Here is a 27,565-nt window from a genome sequence, read left to right on the forward strand (position 1 = left end):
TGCCACTTTTCCAGGCCGGTGCTGACCCAGCTGGGTCTGTCCCATCTGGAGCAGCATGTAGCTGAAGCCAGCTTACCATGAGCTACTGGGGATGGGAGGAGCCCGGCTGGGTCTGCACCGGCCAGTAGAAGCAGCGGCAGAGCCGTGTGCCGCTCGGGACGGGACGAGCCCAGCCAGAGCAGCAGGAGCTGAGCTGCATTTTCCCCCCTGCCTGCACCGGTGAGTCCCAACTCCTCTCATCCCCAGCAGCACATGGGAACCCGGCTTCCGCTTCATGCTGCTCCAGATGGGACAGACCCACCTGGGTCGGCACCAGCCAGCAGAAGCAGCGGCAGAGCCATGTGCCACTCGGGACTGACCAGTGCAGGTAGGGGGAAAGTGCAGCTGAGACCCTGCTGCTCTGGCTGGGCTCATCCTGTCCCGAGCGGTACATGGCTACTCCTCTTCCCACACACACCGCATTGGCAACGTCAAGCTGATACGGTGCGTGTGGGAACCTTTCCCTTCCCTAGCCCTTCAACAGCCATTAGGAAGCTGCTGAAGGGCTGGAGGAGGAACAAGGGGTGGGAACGAAAGTAAACTGCATTTACCTTTGCTTCCCATTGCAGCACCATGGGCCACAGAAAATGGCTTGGCGGGCCGTATGTTGGACAAGCCTGGTATAAACTATTCATGATATTTGTCCGAAGCTCAAAGGCTCATGATTTATCATAGTTCATTGGGCTTGGCCCCCACCAGAATCAGCAGCATTTCAATAGAGGGTGACCCCAAAGCTCAGCACTGCTCAGTATGTGTGTACTCCATATACCCCCCATAAAGGATCCATGTGCCCCCCACTCACTACTGGAACCGGGTGTTTTTTTTCATAAGTCATGAGATCCTCCAAAAATGTATATGCAGATGAGGTACAGAGTCACCTGCTCTGGCACCACCTCATGATGGGTGAAGCTATACCAATCACATGCGACAGGCTGAGAGAGGGGGTGATAGCGCCTCTCATCTACATAGATGTTTTGTGATGTTTGTTAAACATTTAAGGCTGGTGAAGAAACAGAAATAATTAGAAAAGGGAAAGAAAGGTGTTGCTCAGCTGTGGGAGTAAAGAGGAAGCTGAAATGTATTCAAAGTAGTGGTTCACCATGAGTTCAAAAAAGAGTCAGTGCTAAGGGGGACCGAGTATAACGGGCACTATATCTTATTCAGATAGGCTGCACTAACTTAGCTTTATTATTGATTCCCTTCAGCATGTTTGCCCAATATTAGCCATGTATTTTACAACCATGCTCAGGGTGGGCTAACATTTAATCAACTATGTAGCTGGTTTCCATTACTGAGCACATGCCGCTTCTGACAGCAGTTTAATGACAGGCAATATACTTAATGAGGGATGTTTACTTGTATGCAAATATAAAACGAAAGGCTTTTTTCACAATGCTGATTGGGGGGAAAAAACCTTGTCTTATATTTAAATAAATACAGTATTACAAATCACAGTGACATTAGGACACTTCTAGGCGCAGTCTGGAGCTCCAGAATAAACAAAATGGCAATCCCTAGCCAAATGGCAAAAATTCTCCAGTTCACTCAGCCTTCACATCTCCATTCCTCCCCATGCAGTCATGCCCTAAAAACAAAAACTGCTAACTAAACTGTAGTCCAGACACACGCTCCATAAATACTTCCTCTGTTCCAAAAAAAAAAAAAAAAAAAAAAAAGATGTGCGGAGAAGAGAGGAAGATTTCATAAATATGAGCAATTCCCCTTAAACTAAAGCAGGGCAGGCCTGTGTCACAGAACTCTGTTGCTTTTGACCACAATTTCTAAAGCAATGAAGGAGCTTGTTGAAGAAGTAATTCCTAAGAATCTCCTCCTTCCATGATTCATTACTAATATCTATGCTGCACAAGATTCAAACCATCTCCTGTAGCCTGCTGCTGATGCATCTAGGCCACTAGCATTGATTATGAAAATTTGCAAAATCATTCTCAATGTGTCAAGTCACCCAACCTCCCAGTTAGTCAGACAACCTCTTAGGTGCAAAACTATTTTTCTTCCCCATCTCTGAAGCTTCCTATTATCTAATGAACATACAACGCTGAGACTGAGGACTGGAAATTTGAGTTACTGCCATGCGAGTACAGACCTAATATCAAAATAATGTAATTACCAAATTCCTCCAGGACAAAGACTCCTCGCACAGTATTGCACTTTTTAATGTGATTCAGCTCTATGAAAACCTATAAAAAACAGGGGGGAAAAAACCAAACACACGATTAGTCACTGAGGAGAGTCTTTTTATTAAAAAAAAACAAACAAAAACCCCCCAAAAAGAAACACTATCACAGCAGATATAACTTGAAGTGTTCTGGCACATTCTACCAATCCATTTACAGCATAATATATTAATAAAAGGAGAACAAAGATAAAAAAAGACAAATTTGCCACAATGCTAGAAATTAACAAAACTTAAAAGTGCTAAGAAGCAAAGACAGCAGAAGATGAAGTACCTTCCGCTCCTTGCAGGAGGAGAAAGCATGGAAGAGAAACGAAGGAGTTAGTAACTCTGACATATCCAACATTGCTACCCCTTCAGGCACTCAACTGAGTTATAGCAAGAAATAAAAAACCCCAACACACCTGAAATGCAATACAAAGAGGGACAAGAAACAGCTGGCTCCCAAATTTGGTATAACATGGCACCTGTTCCATCCCAGTTGGAGTCTGCCCCTCCATGCATCCTCCTCCAGCACAGAGGGCAGGTAAGAGGAGTGTGATTCCCACCCTTATACTGCTCCTCCCACATTATCCAGGAGTTAAATTTTATGGGCTAAAGGGAATTATCCTTCCCCAACAATTGCATTGCCAACTTAGAATTAGCTATAGACTTTGTAAAATATGATGAGCAGCATGTGCGCTCAAGTGAAGATCCTGGAAAATCATCCTGGAAAGCCATAACTACAGTTAGTCCTTGCAAGGCAAGAAGCAGCTTGTGGAGTTAAGGAGAAGCTATAGGCAGGTCATCAGGAATCAGTTCTATGCTTAGATTTTTTTTTTCAGGAATGAGATATAAAGAATGGCAAAATTTACTTAGAAAGTGTGGGCAAGTCTCTTTCAAACACTCAATAAAGATATATTTGCAAGACTGCATTGCAACCGACTACAGTGACCTTTCCAGTTGCTCTGAATTTATAAAGCCATAATCTCAAGAGCAGATTTAGAATATCATTTGCTGGATGGGGAAGGGATGGGCAGGAAATAACATCTACTAGGAACATAAGGAATGCAAAAGAAATTTGGATGCTTGCCTTCAATTCGTAACTAATAACACTGCTTTCATTTAATCCCAAAACCCAAGAATGGCAAGAGAAAGTCCTGTTGCAAAAGTGAGATCATGCCAGCTAAACAATCTAGTTTTTGAAACAGTCTTACTACACCTGCCTTCAGTAAATGGACTAATAAAACCTTTAGAGTAAATTGGACAGGCTAATTTTAAAGTACAAATAATATTTTCTTTAGTAGAGAAGCTGTAGAAATGATCCCAAGATATTTTAGTCATCAAAATTTTCACCTCATGCATTTTCTCTTTTTGGAGGGTTGCAGAGAAGAGGAAAAAAGCTATGCAAAGGGGTATTTATCCATCTGTTAATCCAAATAATTTCCAGGGACTGCAGTAGTATTTGCTATACAGGTTCAGACTATGCAAAAAAGCTTTTCATTCAGAAGTTCAATGGAAAGGCTCAGATCTATGAGATATATTACTTATCTGGCAGCCCAGAAATCAGAATGGCAAGGCTCTATAAAAAAGCAAGTCACAACTCCAGAGGGACTTGACCTGTTCAAATCACTCTAGAGGGACTTGACCTGTTCAAATACACACTAGTATCCACAATAAATGGGGTTATATATAGACTTTCCATTTTTAGAAATGTAAAATATTTAAAACCGAAACTAAACCAGGGATAAATAAACCACTTTAAACTCTTATGACAGTAATCTGCCCTAGTTCTACATAGCTGCTGATTTTCAGAAAACAGATTTACACAAGTTTGGTGGGCACTGCCTCTCTAGATTTCCTAATACCATTTGGGATAGCAAGGGGGATAGTTCCTCTCCTCTCACTCAGAAACCAACTGAGGGCATAAAGGAAAGAATGGTTACTTACCCTACAGTAACTGTGGCTCTTCAAGATGTTGTAGTCAGTACGGATCCCATTATAGGTGCACATGCGCCTGCTGTGCTGTATTAAAACTCCTATCCAGGTTCCCATGGTTCTACTCAATCTTGGTAGGCCTGCTGGGCCCCAATTGTTACAACATGCCTCATATACAAGAGCTCAGAATCTTCTGAATGGCATCGTCTCGGGGGGACGTGCATGCACCCCGGGCCCCCTCGGAATCCGAATCCAAAGCAATAGCATTAAGGCTGGAGTGGCTATAGCCCTCCCTCAGTTCCACTGTAATTCACAGCGTGTATTAGGAGATGAAGGGTGGATTATGGGATCCATATGGACTATAACATCTCAAAAAGCAGTTACTGTAGAGCAAGTAACTGCTCTTTGAGTATGAATCAGCCTGGATCCCACCGCACATGGCAAGCAAGAAGTATCATCTTCAAGATGGTGGGAATAAGTATCAGCAGCACCAATAAAAGAGATATTGGAGCACTGCTCTCCCAAATCTGGCATCACATTTAACAACCAAGCATAGCACTCACAACCTAGAGTGGACTGATGCACATAGTGGCTTCACAGATTTGAAGTCCTGAAACACTTCAGAACTAGGCAGAGGATGCTGCTTACAATTGATGGACTACACCTTGATGAGCAGAGGGGAAGTACATTTGCCTCCCAATAGCACAGTCACATGATTACATAGTGATGAAACAGCTTGGCCTTTAAGGGAGGCCACGAATCACCAAAGAATGGATATGGTGACAACATGAAAGAATCAGCCTACTGATATAGCATTGAAGACTATGGGATATGTTTAGTGTACAGTTTCTTCTCCTCATGTAGTTTAGGGAAGAACTGAGGTAAGTTGATTGATTACTGTAAGTGGAATTTGAACACGATTTTGGGCTGGGACTTTGCATGAGGTCTCAATATCACTTTGTCTTTGTGGAATGAGGTACAGAGGGGTTTCCCACCTGAATACCTGAAGCTTACTCACTCTCCAGGCCAAGGTAATAGCAAGCAGAAACTTTTAAGGGTGAGCTTGTGCATGGTGTACAGTGCTCAAAAGGTGGAGGATCTGTAAGCTTCAGAAAGCTGACATTGAAGTCCTATAATGCAGTAAGTTCTGTGACTGGTAGGTAAGCATGCATCAGGTCCTGAAGAAACTTCAATACTGACAGACAGAACAATACGGAAAACGGGAATGCAACTGCATGGGAGAGTTATACATCATAACACTGGCCCATTTAATTTGATCAAACTGAAGGACAGAGTGTTTCAAATACATAACTGATCCAGCTTCGATATCAAGAACTTCAGGCACTTGGCAGAGTAATTTTTTCCTCCTTTGGACAGCTTCCTATTTTGGGCCAAGATCTCTTAAAGGTGTCAAGAACTGACCTTTTTCATAGTACTCACCTAGCCAGGGTCAACCCTAATCAGATGCAGTGGTGCAAGGTCTAGACAAAATACTGGTCTTTGAATCTGTGAAAACAGGTCCAGCCAGAATATGGAAGCTTAATTCAGGGGTTGTTTGGATATCTGCAGCAAGTTCATCAGCCAGAAGTGTCTCAACTAGTAGCATGCTCTGAAGATGAGCCTGTCTCATTCTTGTCTAGCTTTGGCCATCAACCCAAGGATTAGAGGCAAGGCATAAAATAATTTGACTCCACTGCAACAAGAAGGTATCCAGTAGGGATCTCAGGCTTCTGCAATAAAATCTGAGTCACTTTCTATTATTCCTGGTAATGAACATTCCCTTTGTTGGATTCCCCTACTGGGGGAATACCAAACTCATGGTTTGTGACTGATTGTTAGCTCAGAAAATCAGTTAAATCACTGAGAGTTCCTGAAAGGTACAAAGTTATCACGATAACATTTATGTAGGCTGCTCCATTTCCAGTCTGATTGCCTTCCTAGAAGAGTGTGTGGTGGGAGTTGAAATAAAAACTCCTTTGTTTGCTTATACAATATATTGTCAACACGTTGCTTGTTAGCATCTGAATTGCTCAGTGCCACAGGCATGGGAAGAACACTGTACATGCCAGCCTGACGGCTCAGACTACCAAAACATTTATGTGGAGCCTCGTGTCCATAGTCTGATGATGATCCTAGATTGTTCAGGTGGGCACCCTATTCCATCTTGGAGGAGTCAATTACTAATGCTCTGGTTATGGGTTATCAAAGGATACTTCCTTTCTGGACACTGCTGCAGTACAAACACCAAGTCAATACCACAAGGCCATGAGATGGCATTAAAGCCAGGCCATCAACCCTGCTGGGGTATTCTTACAACAAAAAAGTACAGCCCGCAGCCAGTCAAGAGTAGATGTGAGTACCTTTCTTCCTTGCATATGTTGCCAAGAGATGAGGCACTTAAAGGCTCCCAGCACTCCCAACAACCCAAAAGGGCAGTAGTTTGTTCTCATAATAGTTTAACCCTGCATGAATCTGAGATACCTCTTATGAGCTGGGTGGATGGAAACGTGGACTTAAATTCTGCAAACTATAAATCATTCCTAAACCTGTAAAGATGGGATGAGAGTAGCCAATATAGGTATTTGTTTAGTCTCATATCTTAGATAAAATAAGGGCTCCCTTTCTTATTTGGAATGAGGAAATAACAGTAGTAGAAATGGTTGTCTCTGTACCCACAAACAATGTTTTCACGGCACTGAAGCACAGCAATAAAACTACTCCTTCTGTAACATGCTTTTGCTGGAAGGGTCACTGAAGACAGCAGGTAGGGGGCTGGATAGGGAGTAAGTAACAAAAGGCAATGGAAGAGGAAACTGTAGGTGACATCTAGCATCCACTCACTGGCTGAAATCTCTGCTAAGCCTAAAGAAAAGAAGCAAGGCAGTCTCCAAAGGTTGGCCATGGGATCCTGGTTGTGTTACACCTCTCCCCTTGTAAAACTTAGAGAAATCAATAAAAAGAGGAGAAGGGGGTCACTAGAATAAAGGAGCTATTTCCTAGAAAGGTACTCCAGCTGGCCAGCATGCGAGCATGGAGATGTTCTTTGCCTTTCAGGGGGCTGACGTAGTCAGGGGTTAGACTCTCCAAGATTTAACCTGCAGCTCTTTTGGGAATTGAGCACCTCATAAGTTCTGACACTCAACAAGTCCATACCATCAAGCAGCAGATCTTCAACGACTGCATGGAACTCTAAGGATGCCAGGTACCTGAAATCAGCAAGTCTGGCACATCAAGACAGATGTAGCCAGGGACCAGACAGTGGTGGAGAATTTATCTACTGTTGCTGAAATACTGCCTTGACTATCTGTCCTTCTCTAAAAATACCCTCAAGTTATTCTCTGCACCACTACAGGAGCCTGAACAGGAATGGAGTCAACCTCTCCTCATCCAAAAATTGCATCTCTCAAATAAAGCTGAATAATTCACAATACAAACTATAGGGAGGCTTAAAAGGAAAGGCTCTTTTGCCAAAAAGGTCTAGTCACTTGAAGTTGCTGACTGGTGGGGCCCCTCTCAATTCTGATCTTCTCCTGAACTGCTGAAACAAGTACATAGGTTAAGGCACATGCAAAACTGCTTTAATGTAGGAGGGACTCAATGCCTTTCCTCTACTTTGGGGAAAACAGAGAAAGGTCTGGGTATATCAAATGTTCTTCATAGAATATAATGCACCCTTGTTGATTGAGATGGCAATTCTCATGAGTACTGAGGAGTTCAGTTTGACAAAACTATTCACAGAAGTTCACAGATTCACAGAAGTTTAGGGATAGAAGGGACCTCGTGAGATCATCGGGTCCAGCCACCCTGCTCTGGGCAGGAAAGACTGCTAGAGTCAAATAACCCCAGCAAGGTGCATGTCCAGTCTCCTTTTAAAGATCTCCAGGGTAGGTGCCTGCACCACCCCTGCTGGGAGTCTATTCCATCCAGAGTCTGGTCACATGAACTGTGAAGAAGTTTTTCCTTGTATCCATTTATGTATACTTATTTATGCATACTTTCCTGGATTATAGATGTTTCAACATCCCATGTACCCATAATCCTATACTCAATTTCCTGGAATACTCAGAAGTTGCTCATAACTTATGTCGGACCTGGGGCATAAGCCCCATCTGCAGGAGAAGGCTTAGAACTTCTTTAGAGGGAGAAGCATCTCCTCGACCTGTTCTGCCCATCTGCATGGTTCTGGACAGGGGACCTTCTCTATCAACAGCGGGCACATCTACACCTGCAAATAATGTGGGAGCAGTTTGCTCTTCAGTAAACTACTCAAGCGTAAACTCTCCAGGGCAGTTGACTACATGTGCAGGGATGCAAGAGCAGATTTTCTGCTCCTAGCAGCAGGCTGCTCCTGCTGCCTTGCAGCCCTGCAATGGGCCCCTGCAGCAGCCAGGGGGTGCTCTAGGCTTGCCCTGGGTGCTAGCCCAGGAGACAGCCGTCTCCTGGCGGAGACTGGAACATTGCTCCCTGGTCCCTGCTCCCAGAAGCAGCCTGCTGCCAGGGCGGGTTCCACCACTGAAGCTCAAACAGGGACAACCCTGCCCCAGCAATAGGGAACTCCCAGCCACTGGGAGGGCTCCGCAAGGGCCCAGGTGGGGAGATCCTTTTCTGCCAGCGCCAGTTCTGTGGTCACGGGGCTGGCACTGGGAGATCCTCATCTCCCAGTGGCAGCCCCATAGTCGTTGGGGTGGGGTCGAGGCTGGGAAATCCTTATCTCCCAGCTTGAGTCCCAGGGTCATGGGACCCAGGCTGGAAAATCCTCATCTCCCAGTGCCAGCTCCATGGTCGCAAGGCTCTGTGGTCATGGAGCTGGCACTGGCAGAGAAGAATCTCATGGGGCCATCCCTGCAACTGCAGAGCTGGTGCTAGGAGAGAAGGATCTCCTAGCTCAGGCCCTGCAACCATGGAACTTAGGCTGGGAGATAAGGATTTCCCAGATCCGGCCCCATGATCCCAGAGCTAGGTCTGGGAGCTCCCTGGCGCCGGAGCAGGGGGACATTGTCCCCACCCGGGCTCTGGTGGTGAAGCCCACCCTGGCAGCAGGGAGCAATCTCCTGCCCCTGCTGCTCAGCCAATTGGGAGCACATTCCAGTGATCCTAACAGTACCAGAAGGAAGAAGGAAAAGCATATCCTCAAGGACAAACATCTACACCAAGGGGGGCTCTTTGGTCAATGTATAAGTTAGTGCCAAGCCCCCTTTCAGTCTTGATGTCAGCACTGGTAACACCATTTCCTTGGTTTTCTATAACCACTAGTGTTTTCCTATCACCCTTCAAGCTTGAGGCTATTAATGGCTTGCCACTGGATTCAGGGTCATCCTCCCAGGACTGATGCAATATCTCTTGGACCTGCGCTTACCAATACATTGGTCCATCATAGAAGGGTTCGAGGTCTCTTTGCCAGGTCAATGCAGAGGATGCCACCACTGAAACCTTCCATGAGGAAAAGATACCTGTTGTGCAGAAGCCCCCTCTATTGGTGCAGACTTGGCCACTTCCTTGAACCTTTCAATCTCCAGGGAGCTGCACGCATACCTGACCAACAGGACATTTGCACAGGGACAGCCTCCTTGGTTTCTATTTGGACATCACTTCCTTTTGCAGGGTCCTGAGTCACTTTTCATGGATTGCTCCAAGGAGGGCTGTGAGACTCAAAACACTTAACTTCTGGGTTCAGGATGAGGAGGAGCAATAAAAAGAGCTCTTATTTTGGATGCGTCCTTCACCAAGACAGAAAAGATGTTACACCCATAAGGAACAAACTGTTGCATGAAAAACAGGATTAAATTTGAGGGCTTAAAACCTGCCCTTTCCAATGCTCGTGTGACTTCAATCCTGTTGTACAGGTCGGTCTTCCCCTGCAGTCCATTTTTATACTGGACATTCAAAATAAAGTAAGGTCAGAACTGTAACTATACAAGTAAAGAATATTCCTTTCTTTACAAAAATTGATCAGAACACCAAAGTGGGTCACACCCAGCCCAGGTTCCATCTGGCTACCAGGCGCAGTAAAATCTGAGAGTGTCGCATTTATGCCCGCCCACACACAAGCGTGTGACAGCACCAAGCACAGGTGTAAGTTCAGGTAACCAAAGATATTCTGAGCTTGTGTACATGAGGCACATGTGCACCTACAGCATGATCGCCACTGACACATACTCAAAGAAGAACAAAGCGTTTACGGATAAACAGTAGAGGAAGATCTAGTTGAGGAAAAGGTTAAAAAAAAAAAACACTCCACAAAACTGACTGACAAAAGCTTTTCTCTTTCTCACACAAACACACGCACCCAATCTTCCTTAACACATGATTCTACTGTCCAGCACAGCACACCTCTAACAACGTATGCAAAACAAACATGAACACACAGCAAAAGAAAAACAAGGGCTAAAGGAGGCAAAAGAAACAACATCCAGAGAAAGAAAGAAAGTGACACACAATTCTGTTTGTGTTTCCTGTATGCCCACAGGGACTGCCATTTGGTGGGAAAAAAGAAATATGTATTTTATTCCTAATCTTCAAAAGGACAGCAAGAGCCATTCCCTTATTTTATTTCCATGCCTGGGTCCACAGGCTCTACCCCAATTTTTTAAATAAGAATTAAACATAATGCACAAAAGTATTCTTTTGCTTGTGCAGGGAAGAGGAAACACAATCAAAGGAAACACATAGTGCAAAAAGCTTCATGCTCACATATTCTTGTTAAAGATTTCCCTCCTACCTGACTGTGCATAAACTTCAAGTTAATTCCTTCCAATGTGACCTGGAGAAGCCCTCCTTCCCCAGTCTTCATATCCTGCACTGGAAATTCACCACCCAATTCAGGGCCTGCAATATGGTAAGAGAAGAAAAGGCAGAAAGGCATCAAATTAAACAGTGTTTGGCACCAAGAGAAACGCACAATACTTTCTACCAATTGCCCAATGAAAGAAAAAAACTACTTAACACACAGCAAAAGTGTACTGTTACTTCTTTGACATGAACAGTATATGAGTACTTGATTAGAGTCCATCAATGATAGACTTCTGAGCATACAAGTGCATTAAAAAAAACTGCATCCTGGTATTTGTAAAACACTATTACAAGCAAGAGAAATTAACAGAACTGCTCACTACATGCATTTCTCACGGCCACATATTAAGACAGCTTTTCTCAGGAAACAACTTTTTTTTCCATGATAAAACACTGGGGAGAGGGAAGTGCAGGGTCATAATGCCCTACACAGCATTAGCCTTAACAGAAGCCGAGTTAAAATGGAGCAAATTTAAAAAATGGATCCTGAAGCCTTAACCCTTCTGCAAATTTGGATGAACATAACACAGCATCACCTAATCCAAACCAATCCATTTCTTGCCTTTCTTGAGACTGACACCTTTATATATGATGAGACTGTTTGCTAGCCTGTGACCCAGAGAGCTCGACTAGTGGCAGCTCTACTCCCTGACAGGGACACCCTCATTAGATAAGTCAAAGGACAGAGGATGGGCAAATAGTTGTCCCCCATTCCTCCAGGTTTGGAGGTTGGGAATGAGGATATGACAATCCCTCTCTATTAAAAATGAATACTCTTGCCAGAGGAACTGAGGGGAGATCTCACCAATCTCCACATAGTGTCACCACAGGGTGAAAATCAAATCCAAACACTCTTAAACACTTGTGAAGCAAAAAAAAAAAGTTTGTTTCCTTTCTTTCAAAAAGGCCAGCTAGGAAATTGTTTTCAGCAATGGACTTAAAAATTGTTTCTGTCACTTCAATAGCATCTCTAATGTGCTCAGGTCAGGATGCTAAATGACTCTGAAATGCATCTTCAATGGTACCTTACTGTCCAAGTCTTAAAACAGTTTCCAAAGATATCTGACAAAGTCTAAAATGGAAAAAAAAACATGCTATAGTAGTTGAAACAATTTTAAAAATAAGGCAGGTCCAACACGGGATAGAGAAAGTGGGTGCTCTCCTCAGCCCCACTGACAAGCTGAACTTCAGCTACTTAAGATGCTAAAATGAGAAACAATTCATTCTCAGTAATGGTGATATACTGAATATGATACCAAACGTTCTCCTGGGTATCTCACTTTTGGCTTCCACCAGTAGGATTAAGGTAAATGCATGGGCATGGCTGAATTAAGGAACAGACAAAATAGAAACATGGCTGTAGCATGGCTCCCAGGGCCAGGTTCTGATTTCAGAATCTATGTATCAGAAGAAGATCTTAAAAATGTGAACAATGTAAAGGATGCAGTGATGCCACCTGACTGCAGACAGACTCCAGCAGGGGGAGGAACAACATCTATTAGAGCCAGACAGAAAACTGTGAAGCTCCACATGTACTAGTGAAGTGCTCTTGTTGGGATGGAGGCTTGGCTGCCCTGCTGGGCTGCATGGCAAACTCAGGTGACACCAGGGCTCCAATCCTTCTCAGTGGCCTTTTGGGGGAAAAAGGGGCACTTGTCAAACATCACTCACTCTGGGCACTAAAATAAAGTAGCATTCACCACAAGTCAATTGCAGATCTTCATACGATTATCAGTCTGTTCTTACATGTTTTGATCAGAGTGAAATATATAACAATGTTGAAATCTAAGTCATCAATACCTGGGCTGCGCTTATGTTCCATTTAGACTGATGAAATAGTTTATAGCTCTCAGAGTTACTTTGTACAGACTTGGGCAGATATTGTTGCATCATTTACATTCAGTTCCCATCTCAAAGTGTTATGTTTTCTCTGCAAACATAACTGGAAATGTAACTCTATAAAAGAGAAAGCTAAAAGTCTAGAGAAGAAAACAACAGGCTCAAAAAAAGCACACACTGCTGAGAGTCCTGGATCTTTTTACAGTCCATGGCACTAGTGATCTCATAAAAATAAAAGCAGGACCTAGTGTAGCTACTACCAGCACAAGAAGCCACTAGTGCACTGCTTGTAAATAAGGCAGGATAGATAGCGTACAAACATGTAGGATTTCATGCCCAAAAAGAAACGCTGTACAGCAGACAGACAGCTATCAGAAGCCAACTTTTTATGAGAACTGAGATCATGCAGGGATACCGAAACCACTGAATTCTCCTGGGAGCCACATCATCATCAGTTAACAAGCGCCAGATTCTGAACCTAATTATAGCTGTGCAACCTCACCATTTCCAGTCAGTTTGTAGATGTAAAACTGCAGGGAGTAACTAGTATTGCAACTAGAACCTGGGACATTCTTTTCAGTAACACAAATATAACTCCTCAGTGTTCACCTCCTGCTCTGGAATAAGAGAAGCTTTTTTGGTTTAATATATATTCCAGTATACACTTTTCTTATGAAAATGAGTTCTAATTGTTGGCGTTCTGCAAAGACCTGCAGGTTAATCACTGCTGATTCGATGGAACAACGGAATTCATTGCTCCATCATGAACATAAAGAAGATAGGAATAGCCTATTAAACTACATCCAAGCTCTCCCTGGCAGACAGGTCCTGAAAGGAAGAGCATAAAAGCAGTGAAGCATGAAGAGAAAGGCAGGCTGAGCTTGGTGGTATTTGCTTGGAATTACTGTACCATTTTCCTGATGAATAAGTTGCACAGAAGAGTGATGCTTGGACTTTACAAGTGTATAGTGTTTGTTTGGAGATATGAGCAGTGCAGGCCAGGTAAAAATAAGAAATGTGACATCTATGCAGTGAGAAAAGGAACAGCAGCACTTAAAATTACTAAAAGGCAATGCATTCACACAATTAATAAGAAGGTTGGGAGATCACAAATTATATGCCATGTCCCATCCACCCCTGCCAAAAGGCCACCACCTTTTACCTGGTTTAATGCTTTGCTGTCTTGCTGCTGCTCGCTCCATACTGTCTTTTACACAGTAGTACAATTCTCGACACTGTAACACATAAAAGAAGTTAGATAATGTGTTTTTGCCCCTGACATCAGAGACAGTGTATTATTAAAAGTACAGAGCAGCAAGACTCCATGGAAAGCATAGTCCTGTCTGGTGCAGCACACTGTCTAGGGAAAGCTGAGCTATGGCATAGCTGCTACGTGGCATTTATGTTAAATTTGCAGATTGAGTTGGGAAGAAGTTCCATCACAGCTAGGTGGCATAGGCTGCTGCTGACCAGAAGACATTTACACAGAAGAAATCTAAGCAAATTTAGTGAATTTCTTAGAATAGACTGGGCCTCAAAGCCATCCCATTCTGCTCCCCATCTCTCCCTCCAGCAACCACAGCCCCTTAAAAGAACTTGGTCATATGTATACAAAGTCTCCTCCCATGAGGTATAAACACTTCATTAATGCCACACCTGTCCACATTCCCCCTGTATTGCCTCTACCACTTCAAGGATACTTATCAACTATAAACTTATAACCAAATGACTATACAAGATTCCAGATATGTAAATGAGTTTCCTAAATCATTACACTGTCCTCTGCTCCCAGGTACCCCATGTCCTTCCTGGGTTCTGACCTTGTTTCATGTAAAGAATAAGTTTTAATTATTCAATAAAATGTATGCATTTTGAGGATGTTATAAAGAAAATTAGCAATAAAGCTTCAACAGTTTGCGTGTAGTTATGCAGCTTTAGCATCCTGTTATTCGGGAACAAGTTATTTTTAAATTTTTTTTTCCTAGCAAGTTTCACTTATTTATCTTGATCTAAAAATCAGCACAAGGCAAAGATAAGGGCTTTCAAGTTAAAGGCAATATAGACAACATGGAATCTACAAGTCCAAACACACGGGGCCAACCCCTAACCCCCCCCCAAAATATGACCTTTCCATAGGTTCTCTTTTATTTGCTCTCTCTTTCATGGCAGATCCAGTGTGGCAACAAACTCTTATTACCAGGTCACATCTCTATGCTTTGTGCTGCTTATCCATAATATATCAGAGTAAATATGTTCCTCAACTGTATTAGCTCATCCATGCTTTAATAAAGAGAAGACCTCCCCAGCTGAGCAGAACAGAGCTAGCTATTAGATACTGTCTGTACTTCCAAGTACAAAAAGATTAAGTAAACACACACACACACGCTTATAAAATACTGTCATCTCAGAACAGGCAGTAAATAGTATAGCGCAAGCAGTGTGAATCATTATTGCCAAAATCAGGCAACAGTGCTGCTAAACAGCCACTGCGGTTCAGTAATCATTACCAAAAGGAAATCCTAATACTGTGATTAAAAAATAGGGCATGTAACCCCATGAAATACCAAGGACTTATTTCTCTCAGTAGCTGAACAAACCTTCTTGGTGTAGAATTTATTCAGTTGCGTCTCCTGGCCATTCCTCCTCCACAGGCACAGCACTTTTGTTTTGGGACAGTACGTCATGTTGATGAGTTTCTCATACCACCACCGTTCATACACGGTGCCAATGTTACTTCTCAGCACAATGCAATCATCACACACCTGTGGAATAGAGAGTCTTAGAAGGGAATCCTCAGACCACTTATATGTAGTTAGCAATGCTACACTGTTCAGTCTTGTCCCTACCTCCATGAAGAAGATGTCTCCTGTCGTATCTGTTCCAGCATGCACTACAAATGTCTGCTTCTTGATGTGTCGACTGCCGCTGGGTCGGACAGCAAGCTCTCGAACACTCTAAAGAGGGAAATGTGCAGTTAACGATCAACTTCTATCTTTAATTTCTCCAATTTTATAAAATATCTAGCAGTTACATTTGCTGTATCTTTGCTATGGAAAAAGATGTACTATTGTGTGTACTGACACCACACTCATGTGTGTGCAGAACTAAGATGTCTGGGGTAATACCATATGGTTCTTTGCACCAGAACAAGCTCAGTTGCCCTGTAAGGTCTTTCACAGTTAATTGAGGGAAGACTAGTTCATACTTTTTGGCACACAGCTGAATGTGGAAGACTAGCAGCATTTGAGCAGAACTAGCTAGCATCCAAACTATAGAATGGTTGTGCTAGTAGCTAGTTAGTACAACTTGTCAGCTTCAGTCTATACTCCCTAATGAGCCATAATCAAAGGTTTTTGTACAGTGAAAGGGCTCAAGTTAGGGACAAAGCAAGTTATAATTTGAATTCACTTTACAATGAAGATAAACTCTCCAAAGAGTCCCATAGAGCTCACTGTCAGAAGTTCATCTTTATTTGATTTCATTCAAATAAAGAACCTAACAATTGCTAAGCAAAGCACACATACAGCACTGTCACACCTACAGAAGGTACAATATCAGCCAGTGGCTTCCAGCTGCTGGTCTGCACAGTGCTTCCTTGTGATCCACAAGGTAAGGCAGCTAAGTGATGATGCTATTTCTAGATTCCCTGACCCCCATATGCAGCTCTACCCCAAATTTCTGAAAACATAAGCTTGGGCTGCCATGACAGCTTTTGATTTTAGAGGAGGAGCAACCTTCCTCAAGTGTCCCAATACAAGGGATGCCAAAAACAAGAGTGAATAGTAGTAAAAAAAAAACTGTCACCATCAAGAGACCAACAGGAGCCAGTGACTGGCCTGATATATCCATAGTCACTTCTGAACAAGGCCCACTGTTGAAAGGGCATTAGTGGTGGTGGCTTAGGGACAACACTAAAGGATGCAGAAATGTCAAAGGGAAATGGCAGGTCAGAAACATAACCTGCCCCATTCATCTCAAATTAGGGCCTACCACAATTTTGCAATTGGGGCCTACTGCAATTGCCTGTGGCAATTCTGCAGTAAACAAACCAGACATTCAGCAATCCTCTCCCACTCCAGCAATAGCATTCATCATTTTGCAATATCCAGGTATTTTTCTTTTCGTCTCCCTACCCTCCCAATACCATTTTGCTCTTGTTCTTCAAGCTTTCCTCAGAAGACAAAATTATTGGTTTACAATGCCTGTTACCTGCCGGGGACTGCCTGTACATGATTTCACACTGCTCTTCAATTTGAATCATCATACAATTTCACTGGTACTGGGGTAACATAGTAGCACAGCACAGTTAACAGACTTTCAATAAGGCCATTATACTAGTGGTACAGGATGCTTTGTAATAACTTCCTTGTCATATAAAATGTATTTTCTCAAAAAGATAAAGGGCATTTTAATTGGCAATATTCCAGTCAAGTAAGCACAGGGACTCAACACCTCTAAAGCCCATGGAATAAACTTCCCCTGTTATCTGCCCTCCCTAAATAGGCTAGAGATTATATGTCCTCCAGTTTTTCTTTACTCACTAGGTTGGTTAGCTTGTCTAGCACCTCATTTACTTGCTGACTGTGCACCAATCCAATATGCGATTTTCCCATCAAACGGCGAACCTTCTTCCTAATGTCATTCTTGTTCACCTAGAAGGTAAATGCAGGACAAAGTTATTTCCCAATCACAAGCAAACAATAATCTAATTATTTTGGCTACAGTGCAGGAGAGGATAAAAAATAATTTGCTTAATCACTATCTGCTTTGCTTTCAGCCAATGAATCTTCAGGCAAAAGATGAGTAAAAAGCTGTTGAAACAGAGAAGGTCTCTTCCAAAACTCAAGGAGATACAGGCAAGTAATACAAGTAAAAAGAAACCACAAGACTGGATGGCATGAAGAGAGATGCAAATTTTTTTCACATTTTTGGGTAAATAATATCACTAAAAAGACAGCACTGCTACTCAACTGCATTTAGTATAGAAATATTTTGTTGAAAATGGCCTGAAGGATGTTCTGTGAAAAACACATGCTGTACTGCTATTTCCAAAAGTAACATGCATCACAAAATCCATAAATACCAAAGATACACCTGCGCTGTTATACAGCATTTACGGCCCTCTGATTTTCATTAACTGCCAAAGCGTGCATGAAACCAAACCAAATTCCTGCAGGCTGGGATGAAATTGCATAAGCCCCACCTTTGTGTAAGTGGGCAAATAAAAATCTGGTGCTAATATGGAAAAGATCCCAGCAAATGGAGCTTCACCTTCATCATAAGCATGTAAGCAATCATATTGTGTAGTAGTGTAGCCAGTAAACGGTCTTCATCATCCTCTAAACGTTTTCTGTCATGGTCTCCCAAAGAAAGATACCTATACAAGAAGCAGATGTGAAAGAGTTATAGATGCCTTTCCTCTGATTCATTTTAACAGTGTAAAAGAACAACATACTGTTCACAGTAGACAGAAGGAAAGAAATCAAGACATTACAGGAAATAGGCACTTCCTAGTAAGAACTGTTACTGGGCAAGGTGCTCCAGTCACTAACTGAGGCTAACAATCCATTTTCCTGCTAAGCCCAACAGAGTAGTCCACAAAGGATCATCCGTTTCCTCTCTTCCCCAGCTGAAGACTTGCAAAATCTGCAATCGCTTGAAGCCATCACAGGGCTGCCTTTATGTAGCAGCCTCTCTCTATACAGTAGCAACCCCTGCTCCTTTCAAAAATTGTTTCCCTTGCTCTATAGCAGAATCAAGCCTATGCAGGAAGAAATGGTGGCGCTGAGCCTGAGGCTCTCTTCACTCTTGCACAGTTAGGGCATTCAGCAGAGGGTGAGGAATGATCCCCGAGTCCTGGGCTGGTAACACACTTTACATTAAAACAACCACTAGTTAAAAAAAAAAGAAAGAAAGAATCCTGAGAACAGAGACAGGAACACATATGGCTCCTCTGTCTTAACCAAGTGCTGTAAACACTAGGCTACAATGTCCTGTTTCTTACTTTTTCCTCTTTCTGGTCCCATGGGACTTACATTTTTTGCTGGCTAGTAACCCAGGTTCACCAGGAGGGAGCTCCAGACAAACTATTCTATGGCTCAGTGAATAATGCACTCTCTTGAGACCAGGTCAATAAAAGGAAGGCATCTAGCAAACTGCAATATCTACAGGATTAAGTGTCTACTAAACAGGGATTTTTGGACTGCAGTTTGGGACTTACATACCTGAAGTCTCCTTAGGGTTTATTTTAGTGACCAAAGCCTTTTTCTGGTACTAAGAAGCCTAAGTCTGACTTTCAAAATGTACTTAGGCCTCTTAGTTAGGGACAGATATTAAAAAAAGCTTGAGCCTGAATTGATTCAATCTTTGCAGCATAGTCTACCCTGGCTAGGCTGAACCGGTTTGTAATCAGACAGACATTCTCTCTGGACTAAGGAAATTCAGGCACAGGCTCAGACTAGAAGTCTCAGCTTAGGCTAGAAGCCGGGGAGAGCTAGAGCAGCCCTCCTTTCCCTTGAACAGGGCCAAGTTGAGTGGGGGACATGGTCAGGCCCTGGCAAGATGTTTTGATTAGGGAGGTCTGCCTGCACCATCCCAGGCTTTTCCCCACTCGCTGCTCAAAGGATGGGAGTGTTGCCAGCCCCCATCCCCCTGCTAGCACTCTGGGGCCGGTGGGGGGTGCAGTGCATGCATCTGTTGATGATACGGAGCTTTACAATCTCCCTCCCTGCTTCTTTATACTGTCTGTAGCAAACTGACAGGGGGCTGATAACAGTGTTTATCACCTGATAAGCAAAACAGTAGTCTCTCTCCATTACTTCAAACTCTTCTTACCAGAGCTTAGCTTAGCTTAGCTTACTCTTTGGAGCTAATCAACAGCTCAGTTTACCAGCTGACCTGTTGATTAGCTCCAAACAGCCCTAAGCAGTCACTGTTCTGTCTGCCTGTCCCAGTGAAAATGGAGACACACACACACACACATCTGCATTAGCTAGCATAACACATGCCTAGGGTCCATGGGGCTGGGGTCCGTGCTGTGGGAGAAAGGAGGGAGGAAGGGGGTGGGGATTTCCTGCTTGAACAGCAAGCAGCAAGGGGGGGGCGGTGGGGTAGAGCAGGAGGAAGCCAGCCAGACCTTGCTGTGCCTGCAAGTCTCTGCTAGAGCTCTAGCCAGGGAGCAGAGGGGAGGGGCCAGCTCTGCTGTGGAACAGAGAGTCTGCCCAGCCCACAGAGCATGGCAGGATGCTGGGGGTGTCTGGTTCATCTTAAACTAGCAAGGGATCTGGGGCAGACAATCCATAACCCAGTTTGAGCCGAATCAGTCAAGTCTGATACAACATTCAACGAGGTTTATCTCAAACCAGTTTCAGCCATTTCCAAACCAGTTTATGTGCACTGAACATCTGTTCTGTTACAAGTTTAAACCAGTTTCTGATCACTTAAACTGGTTTGTGTGTAATGTCTGTCCCTAGCCCTTAAGTCTCACTGATTTTCAATGAAGCTTACATACTTAAGAGCCCCCACTACTTTTGAAAATTCAACTCAGGAGTATAAGGCATGAGGAACTTTAAAAAAGTCTACCATGGATCAGTATTAAATCAGAAATAATTTGATCTGAGAGGAAATGAAGTGGGAAAGACATCCCTGGCCTGGGCAGAGTCTTCTCCATGTTATATGTCGATACAGGGATGCCTTCTAGCCCCGACTCAGAAAAATAATTCTAAAGAGTGGTTTCCTTCCAGGTTTTAGTTGAAATACTCCCAATGGTTGGGTTTTTTTTGTTAGTTTTTATACCATCTGCAAATTACTTAGCACTTTCTGGATGCTCAAAAATGATAGCCAAGGCTATCTTGTACTCCAGCCTATCAGCATCTCTTCCCAGCACCTTTACTTCATTATTGACACAGTACATTTCATGCAAAGTTACCATATTAACTCACATACATACCCCCACACAAAGCATGCACCTTATTTTTGGAAAGCAGAATGTATAAAAAATACACTTGTGGCTCTGCAAGTTGTCTTTCATGATGCCACCTTAGTGCTATATATCCCCCAAATCCTTATTATCCTTCTTGTTTGAGAGTGGCTGTGAAAAGATTAACATTGGACTGCACACCCACCTGCCCCCCTCCCCTGCTCTTCCTGGAAGGGAGACAGAAGTTGGCAACCATCTTGTAGCACAGTGTCTTAATCTTTCTATGCCTTCATGCAGAGAAGTTCTGGTGAAGAAAATCAGCTTCCCTACTTAAGACGTGCACCCCAATTCTGGAAGGCTGTTTTTTTTAGAAAAGAAGTGCATGTAGTATGTGAGTAAATATGGTATTCTGGTTGCACATTTCTACCCATTTCTTATTTCCCCAGAATCATTACACCATCCTTAACATTAAAGAAACTTTTGTCCTGATCTTAAATACACGAAGAGGCATATATCCAAGAGAAAATAGTGAGGTCCATGCAAGATAAATGATGCAAGAACAAAACAAAACCAAAACAAAATCCTAGGACTGCTTCATCTTCTTGTGAAACAAGGATAGAAATAAACATGGTCTAAGACCTCATGCTAGTTTACCTGTCAATCATCTCCTGAGGTCCCTGGTCCATTCCCATTCCTTCTCTCTCTAGCATCACAGCATCCAGAAAAGCATCTTCCCAGAACTGCATCTGGTCCCACAGAGTTGAGCGCTCTTTACCTGGGCAATAGCAAGTTGAAAAATTCTAAGCTTGCACTGTAAGCGGACACTACAGGATAAGCTTCTTTTTCTCCCATCTGAAGATGCCCCCGGCCAACACACACACGAAAATAATCTCACAGCAGAAAATTACAAACAAGATCACAAGAGGGAGAAAGAGGGGGAGAGGGAAAGGAAGAACACTCTCCTACCCTACTTCATGACACATTCACTGCACCTTCCCCAAACCTCAGATTGAGACCTGCCCCAAAAACGTCCACTGAGTGTATATGTCTTCCTACTGCCCAAAAGGGGATCGTGCATCACACACAGAAAAGAACAAACCATGATGAACACAGCCTATTGAGCAATACTGCAGCAGACACAGAGGCAGAAAGAAGAAATTTTTACTTAGAGAGAAGGTTTCCATTGCAGCATCCTCTAATTGGTCCCAGACAGATCCTTTATCCCTTCCTGCACAATTCCAAGCAGGGAGGAACATGGCAGCAAAGAAAGAGGAAGGATGAAAAATAGGTGAAGAGGAAGAGCTGTTGATTAATGGTAAATTCACATTAAACAAGTTCAAAGACAGACATGCTTGTTATCCAAGGACACATTCAGCAAAAAACCAATGGGTCTTCAAGTCTAGTTGCTGTCCATTCCAGGCAGAACTATCTGCAGGAAACGTCAATACATTTTAGCTCGCAGCTATTATCCATCTCAGCAATTTCTCTTTTCAGGACTGCAACATAAATTCAGATTCAGGACCAACATGGGACTTGGACACGATTTATTTTATGCAAACTATAATCTCTCATTAATCCTCCCTTACTCATTTTTCTCCGGACAATCCTCCACTTCCTCTTGAACCACCCAAGTTGCCCTCCAGTCTGAATTCTGAATTCTCCAGTCTAGAAAGCAATGTTCCCTGAAGAATAAAATCTATGGGAGCTGTTTATTAGAATGAACAAGCCCAAGCCTGTGCAACTCCTCCAAATATCAGTTTCACAGCTCCCAGAATATTAACTTACCCAGAAGCCCTTCATAGAGATAAACCCTCTGGCTTGCATCCTCTGGAGCTCTGCCTGGCGTGCTGCCCTTTTTATCCTTCAGATTCGACTTTAAACTCTGAGATTTACCCTGAAGAATTGGAGGAGAGACACAATTTGACAGTCAGGCACAACTGCCCCTTACAGTATAAGCCATCAAAAAACATTTTGGACTTGTAAACCTTCTTTCAGACAGACTCTTTCCTATTACAATGCTCTTACCTCTTTGGGACTCATTGGCAATACAAGCATAGCAAAGACACTCCAAATTCAAGCTTACAACCTACTTTTGTATCGCTACTGAATCATACAGACATAACAAGGGGCCTACCTAAATCATGGCCAAAGTTCACAATGTGGAAGGCATCTTTAATCTCATGCTTTTTGCTGCACAACCACTCCTCGCTGCTGAGTGGCCAAGAGGAAATTAATGCCACAGCTTTTGCCTCTGCCATTGAGTGGTGGGAGCAGCAGGCATGCAAGGAAAAGAGTGAGATTAAAGGCACTGCTGCACCATGAACTTCCATTGTGATTTAGGTAGGTCCCTGGGCTTAACAAATCAGAACAGCAGTTCTTTGCACACTCCAAAGTAGCAGCTCCTTTTCCCATTTTAAAGCAACTTAAAAATGTATGTTTATCCATGCCCAGGTTGTCCCAAATGAAAGAAGCATCAGTAAAGGCTTTCACATCAACATAAACAATATTGTATGAAGGAAGAAAAAGAGGTGGTCAGTGCTAGAAGAAGGGGAAGTAAGAAGGGGAGTACAGAATGACCAGCTTAATAAGAAGCTAGTTAAAGCATTTTAAACACAAATAAATTCCATGAAACAAATAAGCATTGACAGTCACCTGAGCATGACTATGCTATAGCCAAAATGCTCTGCAGATATAAAAAGACACTCAGCATCTTCATGCACACAAAGTCTGTACAACTGGGACTCAAGAGAGATGATAGCAGAGGGAGTCAAGACAAAAAGAGATAATATGTGGGCAAGGACTGATAAGATATGTAATAATACAATGGCATATATGGACAATAAGGAGATGTACAGGCCCAAAATGTACAAAAAGGTGAAAATGATCAAGAATAATGCCAAGATTAGAGACATCCAAGGCAGATGACAGCTGACAGAGGAAGAGTTGAGAATGATCCGCTAGTTAGAAGAAGCACTTCTATGAACATTTAGGTAAGCAAATGGAGATGAAGACTCAAATGTATTTGTTCAAGACCAGTAGAGAGAGTGGACAACAAGCACAGTATAGGTTACCCTTAGATATCAGTAGAAGTCAAGTTATATCCTAAAAAGTGACAGCAGATAGGAAGATTTCACTCTTTTGTTTATTTATTTTTTTTAAAACAACAGAGATTCTAGGATTCAACTGGCAGCACTATTAGGAAATCTTTCCTCATGCTCATCCATAATACTGCAAAATTTAATAAAACAAAATCTTGAAATAATATTCAATAAAAAGTGTTCCCTAAAATGCCTGTAAATCAGAGTTTAAAAAAATATTTTTTTCATAGGTTTTTCAATGTATTTTGTGTATTGGATAGGACTTTACAGAGAGTAAGTTTCTCTTGTTAGGATTTATCACAGACACAGGCCCTGCAAAGAGTAGGGGTGCACAGATAAAGATTTTTGGGGTTGATACCAATATCCAATTTTTAAGGAGGCATATCAGTCGATACCGATCTGATTTCCGATACAGCATGGAGAGCTGCCTCCAGCTGGTTTAAGTCTGTTGTGGTGGAAGGGGAGGGGGCAAGGGCATGGGCAGGCGCTGCCCAGCTGGGACAGGTCAGGCGCAGGATGGAGGCACAGCTCACGTGGGGAGGGGATGCAGTTCCGACCGCTGCTTGCACCCCAGGAGGGAAGGGGGGGGTGTAGTCCCCAAATCTGCATGAGAAAAGTGGGTGGGCTGCAGCTGCAGGCTGGAGCCAGGCTCTTTTTGCTGAAGGCTGGGCTCAGAGCAGGAGGCTATGGAGGGGGCTGCAGCCACCCCAAATTTTGCCATAGTTCTGTCCCAGTGCCACCACCATGTTCCCGACACAGCCCCAGCTCTTCCTGGCTGAACCCTTGCCTCCCCCCATGCACTGGGAAGAGCAGGGGCTGTGCCGGGTGCATGGTGGCACTGCAAGGGAGCCGTATCCACCCCCCCACCCGGACGATCCACGCCTCTGTCCTGCATGGGTGGAGGTAGGGGTTGAGTCAGGAAGAGCTGGGGGTGCACCGGGCACGTGGCAGCAGCACTGAGCTACAGCGAAATTTGGGGTGGCTGCAGCCCCCTCCATAGCCCAGCTCCAGCAAGAAGAACTCAGCTCAAACCCACAGCTGCCCACTCGCCCCACACAGATCTGGGGGGGGGCACACACCCCTCCCCCCACCTGCAGTGGCAGTAGTCGTCCCCCCCAGAAAAGCCATGCCTCTGTCCCACGCCCCACCTCACCCCAGCTGGGCAGTGCATGCCCCTGCCCCCTCCCTCACTGCAGGAGGGGGTGATCTGCAACCCCCATGCCCCTTCCCCCACACCAGACTTACCAGCTAGAGGCAGCTCTCCACGCTTCCAGGCTTAAAAAGTGACTATTATCTGAATACAAACAATATTTACCCTGTTAGCTAGGTTTGACTGTAGGATACACATAATACTTGATGCCCTCTTATCTCGACAGAAATTATATATTCATTTTCACACATTGTTTGAGAAATAGCTGAATATTATCACCATTTTACAGATTGGGTAAACAGAGAAGGGATCAGCCTGTCCCAAAATCACAGAACAAGGAAATTTACAGAAACAGAATTAGAATCCAAGTGTCCTGAGGTCAGGTCTATTAGATTGTGCCTTCTTTACATATTTATCTTGAAAAATCTCCCAAGTCCGTTTTTCCTGTCTTTTATTTTTAATAGTGTTGTAGCGCCCAGATTGAGGTGTTCTGTCTGCCTGAGTAGTCCCAGAAAGAGCACAGTCAGATTATACCATAAAATAGCATGGTTATTCACCATCAGTTCTAGATCTTTCTAGCAGGACTATTTTCCAAACGTTTCCTTCTTCCTGACTGGTTTTGGCTTATGTTTCCTCACTTGCCTTAAGATGTATTTGTTGAAGATGACCATCCTATCACTTACCTATGTTATTAATTCCACTTGGTCTCCTTATATTAAGTTTCTACCCCCACAGCTGTTCTCTAGGTCTACCTATTTAACCCTATCAGCAAAATGTCATTAAGGTGTTTTGTCCCAAGTTGCTTTCCACTTGGTTAATAAAGCACTGAGTCAAAATGAATCTAATCGGATCCCTTTGGTATCTAGTAAGACGCTTGTACTCCACTAACAATATTGTCAGTTATGACTCTGAACTTTTAAAACAAAAACCACAATATAATATGAACAAATCTTATGACTACATATAATTCCAAATAAATAATTCTAGAATTTTTGCACTGTAATGATGGACTGTAAGAAAGAGAGAACAGAGATCTCACTGGAACAAGCAACAAAGGAAAAAATGTTCAAAATTGGAGAGAGAGGACTAATTTAACTAGAGAGAATAATTTTAGTCAATTTATATAGATCATGTTAATATCTGCACCAAGAAAAAAAAACTGTTTACATTACTGGATGCAGTTATTCCCAAAGCGCATATATTTTAATAGACAAAAAATATTGTGATTGTTCATTTCAATTTCAGTACAGTGTTCAGATCTGCTCACTGGGAAAGGGTATTTAAATAAAAACCATAGTGATGCCTCAGTTATTACTGGAACAATGTTTTTAAAAGCCATGGAACAGCTGATAAACACAGAGATAGGTCACCATATGCCCACATTGAGCAGCTGCTTCAACAATAAGGTATCAATTCCTTTTTGCTATGTAATGCTACTTACTCCCATCAGGGACAATATACATACAAAGGAGAGATTATATGTTAGCTTGGTTGAGAGTCATACTGCCAGCGGGGAAAAGATCATTAATGCCCATTGTATGAAAACAAGAGGAGTGGCTACACACATACTGCATGTTCAGGGAACTGCATAAAGCTTGTACCTGCAGTATCAAATGCCACATAATTCTCAGTCTCGATTAACCCTGTGATAGGAAACAGAATCCCTAATACCACCTTTCTGGCCACACCCCCCCCCCCCCCCCCCCCCCCAACTCATTTATAGGATCTCTCTAGAAGACAATCCAGCACGTCCTTACAAAGATGGAGCTAGTAGCAGAATTTGTCTCAATTTCGCTGTCTGACACAGTTCCCCGTGATCCTGTTAGGTTTCCACCATTTTCCCCACCGAGACCATCACCAGTATTGCTGCTCAAGTCACTGTCTGCCCCTAATGTCTCTCCAGAACTGTTACTAACCTGCAGAGAAAAAAAAAAGAATTTAGATTGGCTTTCCCTGATTTCCATTAACAAGAGATATTGTAGAAAGAAAAAGTGTCAAGAACATCACCCTAAACCTGGTTACGTCTCCAAGGTCCCGTCATCTTCCCAACAGCAGCACAGTGCAAGGCCATATCTGTTCTGTCTTACCGCAAGATAAACCCTCCCGTGACATCCCACATGACAGAAAGAGGTAATGTCAACAAGTAAAATGAATTAAAAAACCCTTTTGGTCAACAAAATCTTAACTGTATGCTATCCCTGTCCCAAAAGACCTCACTGCCTTGCAGATCAGGAACCAGGTGAAGAGGGTTAGGGATGCAGACTCTAAACATCTCACCTCAAAGCTTTTCAGAAAAAGGAAGTTAGAAAGTTCTCTCCAGTGTTGGGGCCAGGCTGTAAGTGTCAGACAAATGTAGTTAAGGGAAGGCTCAATCCCTTTCACCAAGTACATTCCTTGCCACTTTTCTCTTAAGGAAAAAGAAATCTATCCATGTTGTGGCCCTCATTTAAATTACCAGCAAATGTATACATATATAAACAGCTGCAGGTGTGCCACAGAAAATGTAACTCTAGAATGAAACTTTAGAAAGTTTTCATAACATGTCCCACAAATGGAATATAGATACTTATCAACACACAACAACAAAAAGCAATACATATGGACCTAACACCCACCCAGGG

At 43.1% G+C, this 27,565-nt stretch overlaps 1 protein-coding gene across 14 annotated transcripts in view; it reads right to left on the bottom strand.

Moving 5' to 3' along the window:
• MADD (MAP kinase activating death domain) overlaps positions 1-27,565 on the bottom strand; it is a 122,836-nt gene that overhangs the window by 10,670 nt on the left and 84,601 nt on the right. For 10 of the 14 annotated variants that reach the window (XM_025216655.1, XM_025216667.1, XM_025216663.1 and 7 more), the window contains 11 exons: positions 26,702-26,860; positions 22,482-22,590; positions 21,862-21,924; positions 21,351-21,471; positions 18,050-18,155; positions 17,320-17,430; positions 15,625-15,732; positions 15,376-15,540; positions 13,941-14,013; positions 10,869-10,975; positions 2,168-2,237 (listed from right to left, as the gene is read on the bottom strand). In XM_025216655.1, the coding sequence (XP_025072440.1) occupies positions 2,168-2,237; positions 10,869-10,975; positions 13,941-14,013; positions 15,376-15,540; positions 15,625-15,732; positions 17,320-17,430; positions 18,050-18,155; positions 21,351-21,471; positions 21,862-21,924; positions 22,482-22,590; positions 26,702-26,860 (1,192 nt within the window). The remainder of the gene's footprint in view (positions 1-2,167; positions 2,238-10,868; positions 10,976-13,940; positions 14,014-15,375; positions 15,541-15,624; positions 15,733-17,319; positions 17,431-18,049; positions 18,156-21,350; positions 21,472-21,861; positions 21,925-22,481; positions 22,591-26,701; positions 26,861-27,565) is intronic. The other 4 variants (XM_025216660.1, XM_025216662.1, XM_025216664.1 and 1 more) reach the window with 3 other exon arrangements.

The sequence above is a fragment of the Alligator sinensis genome, unplaced genomic scaffold (genome assembly GCF_000455745.1).
Source record: "Alligator sinensis unplaced genomic scaffold, ASM45574v1 scaffold686_1, whole genome shotgun sequence".
Taxonomy (NCBI): domain Eukaryota; kingdom Metazoa; phylum Chordata; order Crocodylia; family Alligatoridae; genus Alligator; species Alligator sinensis.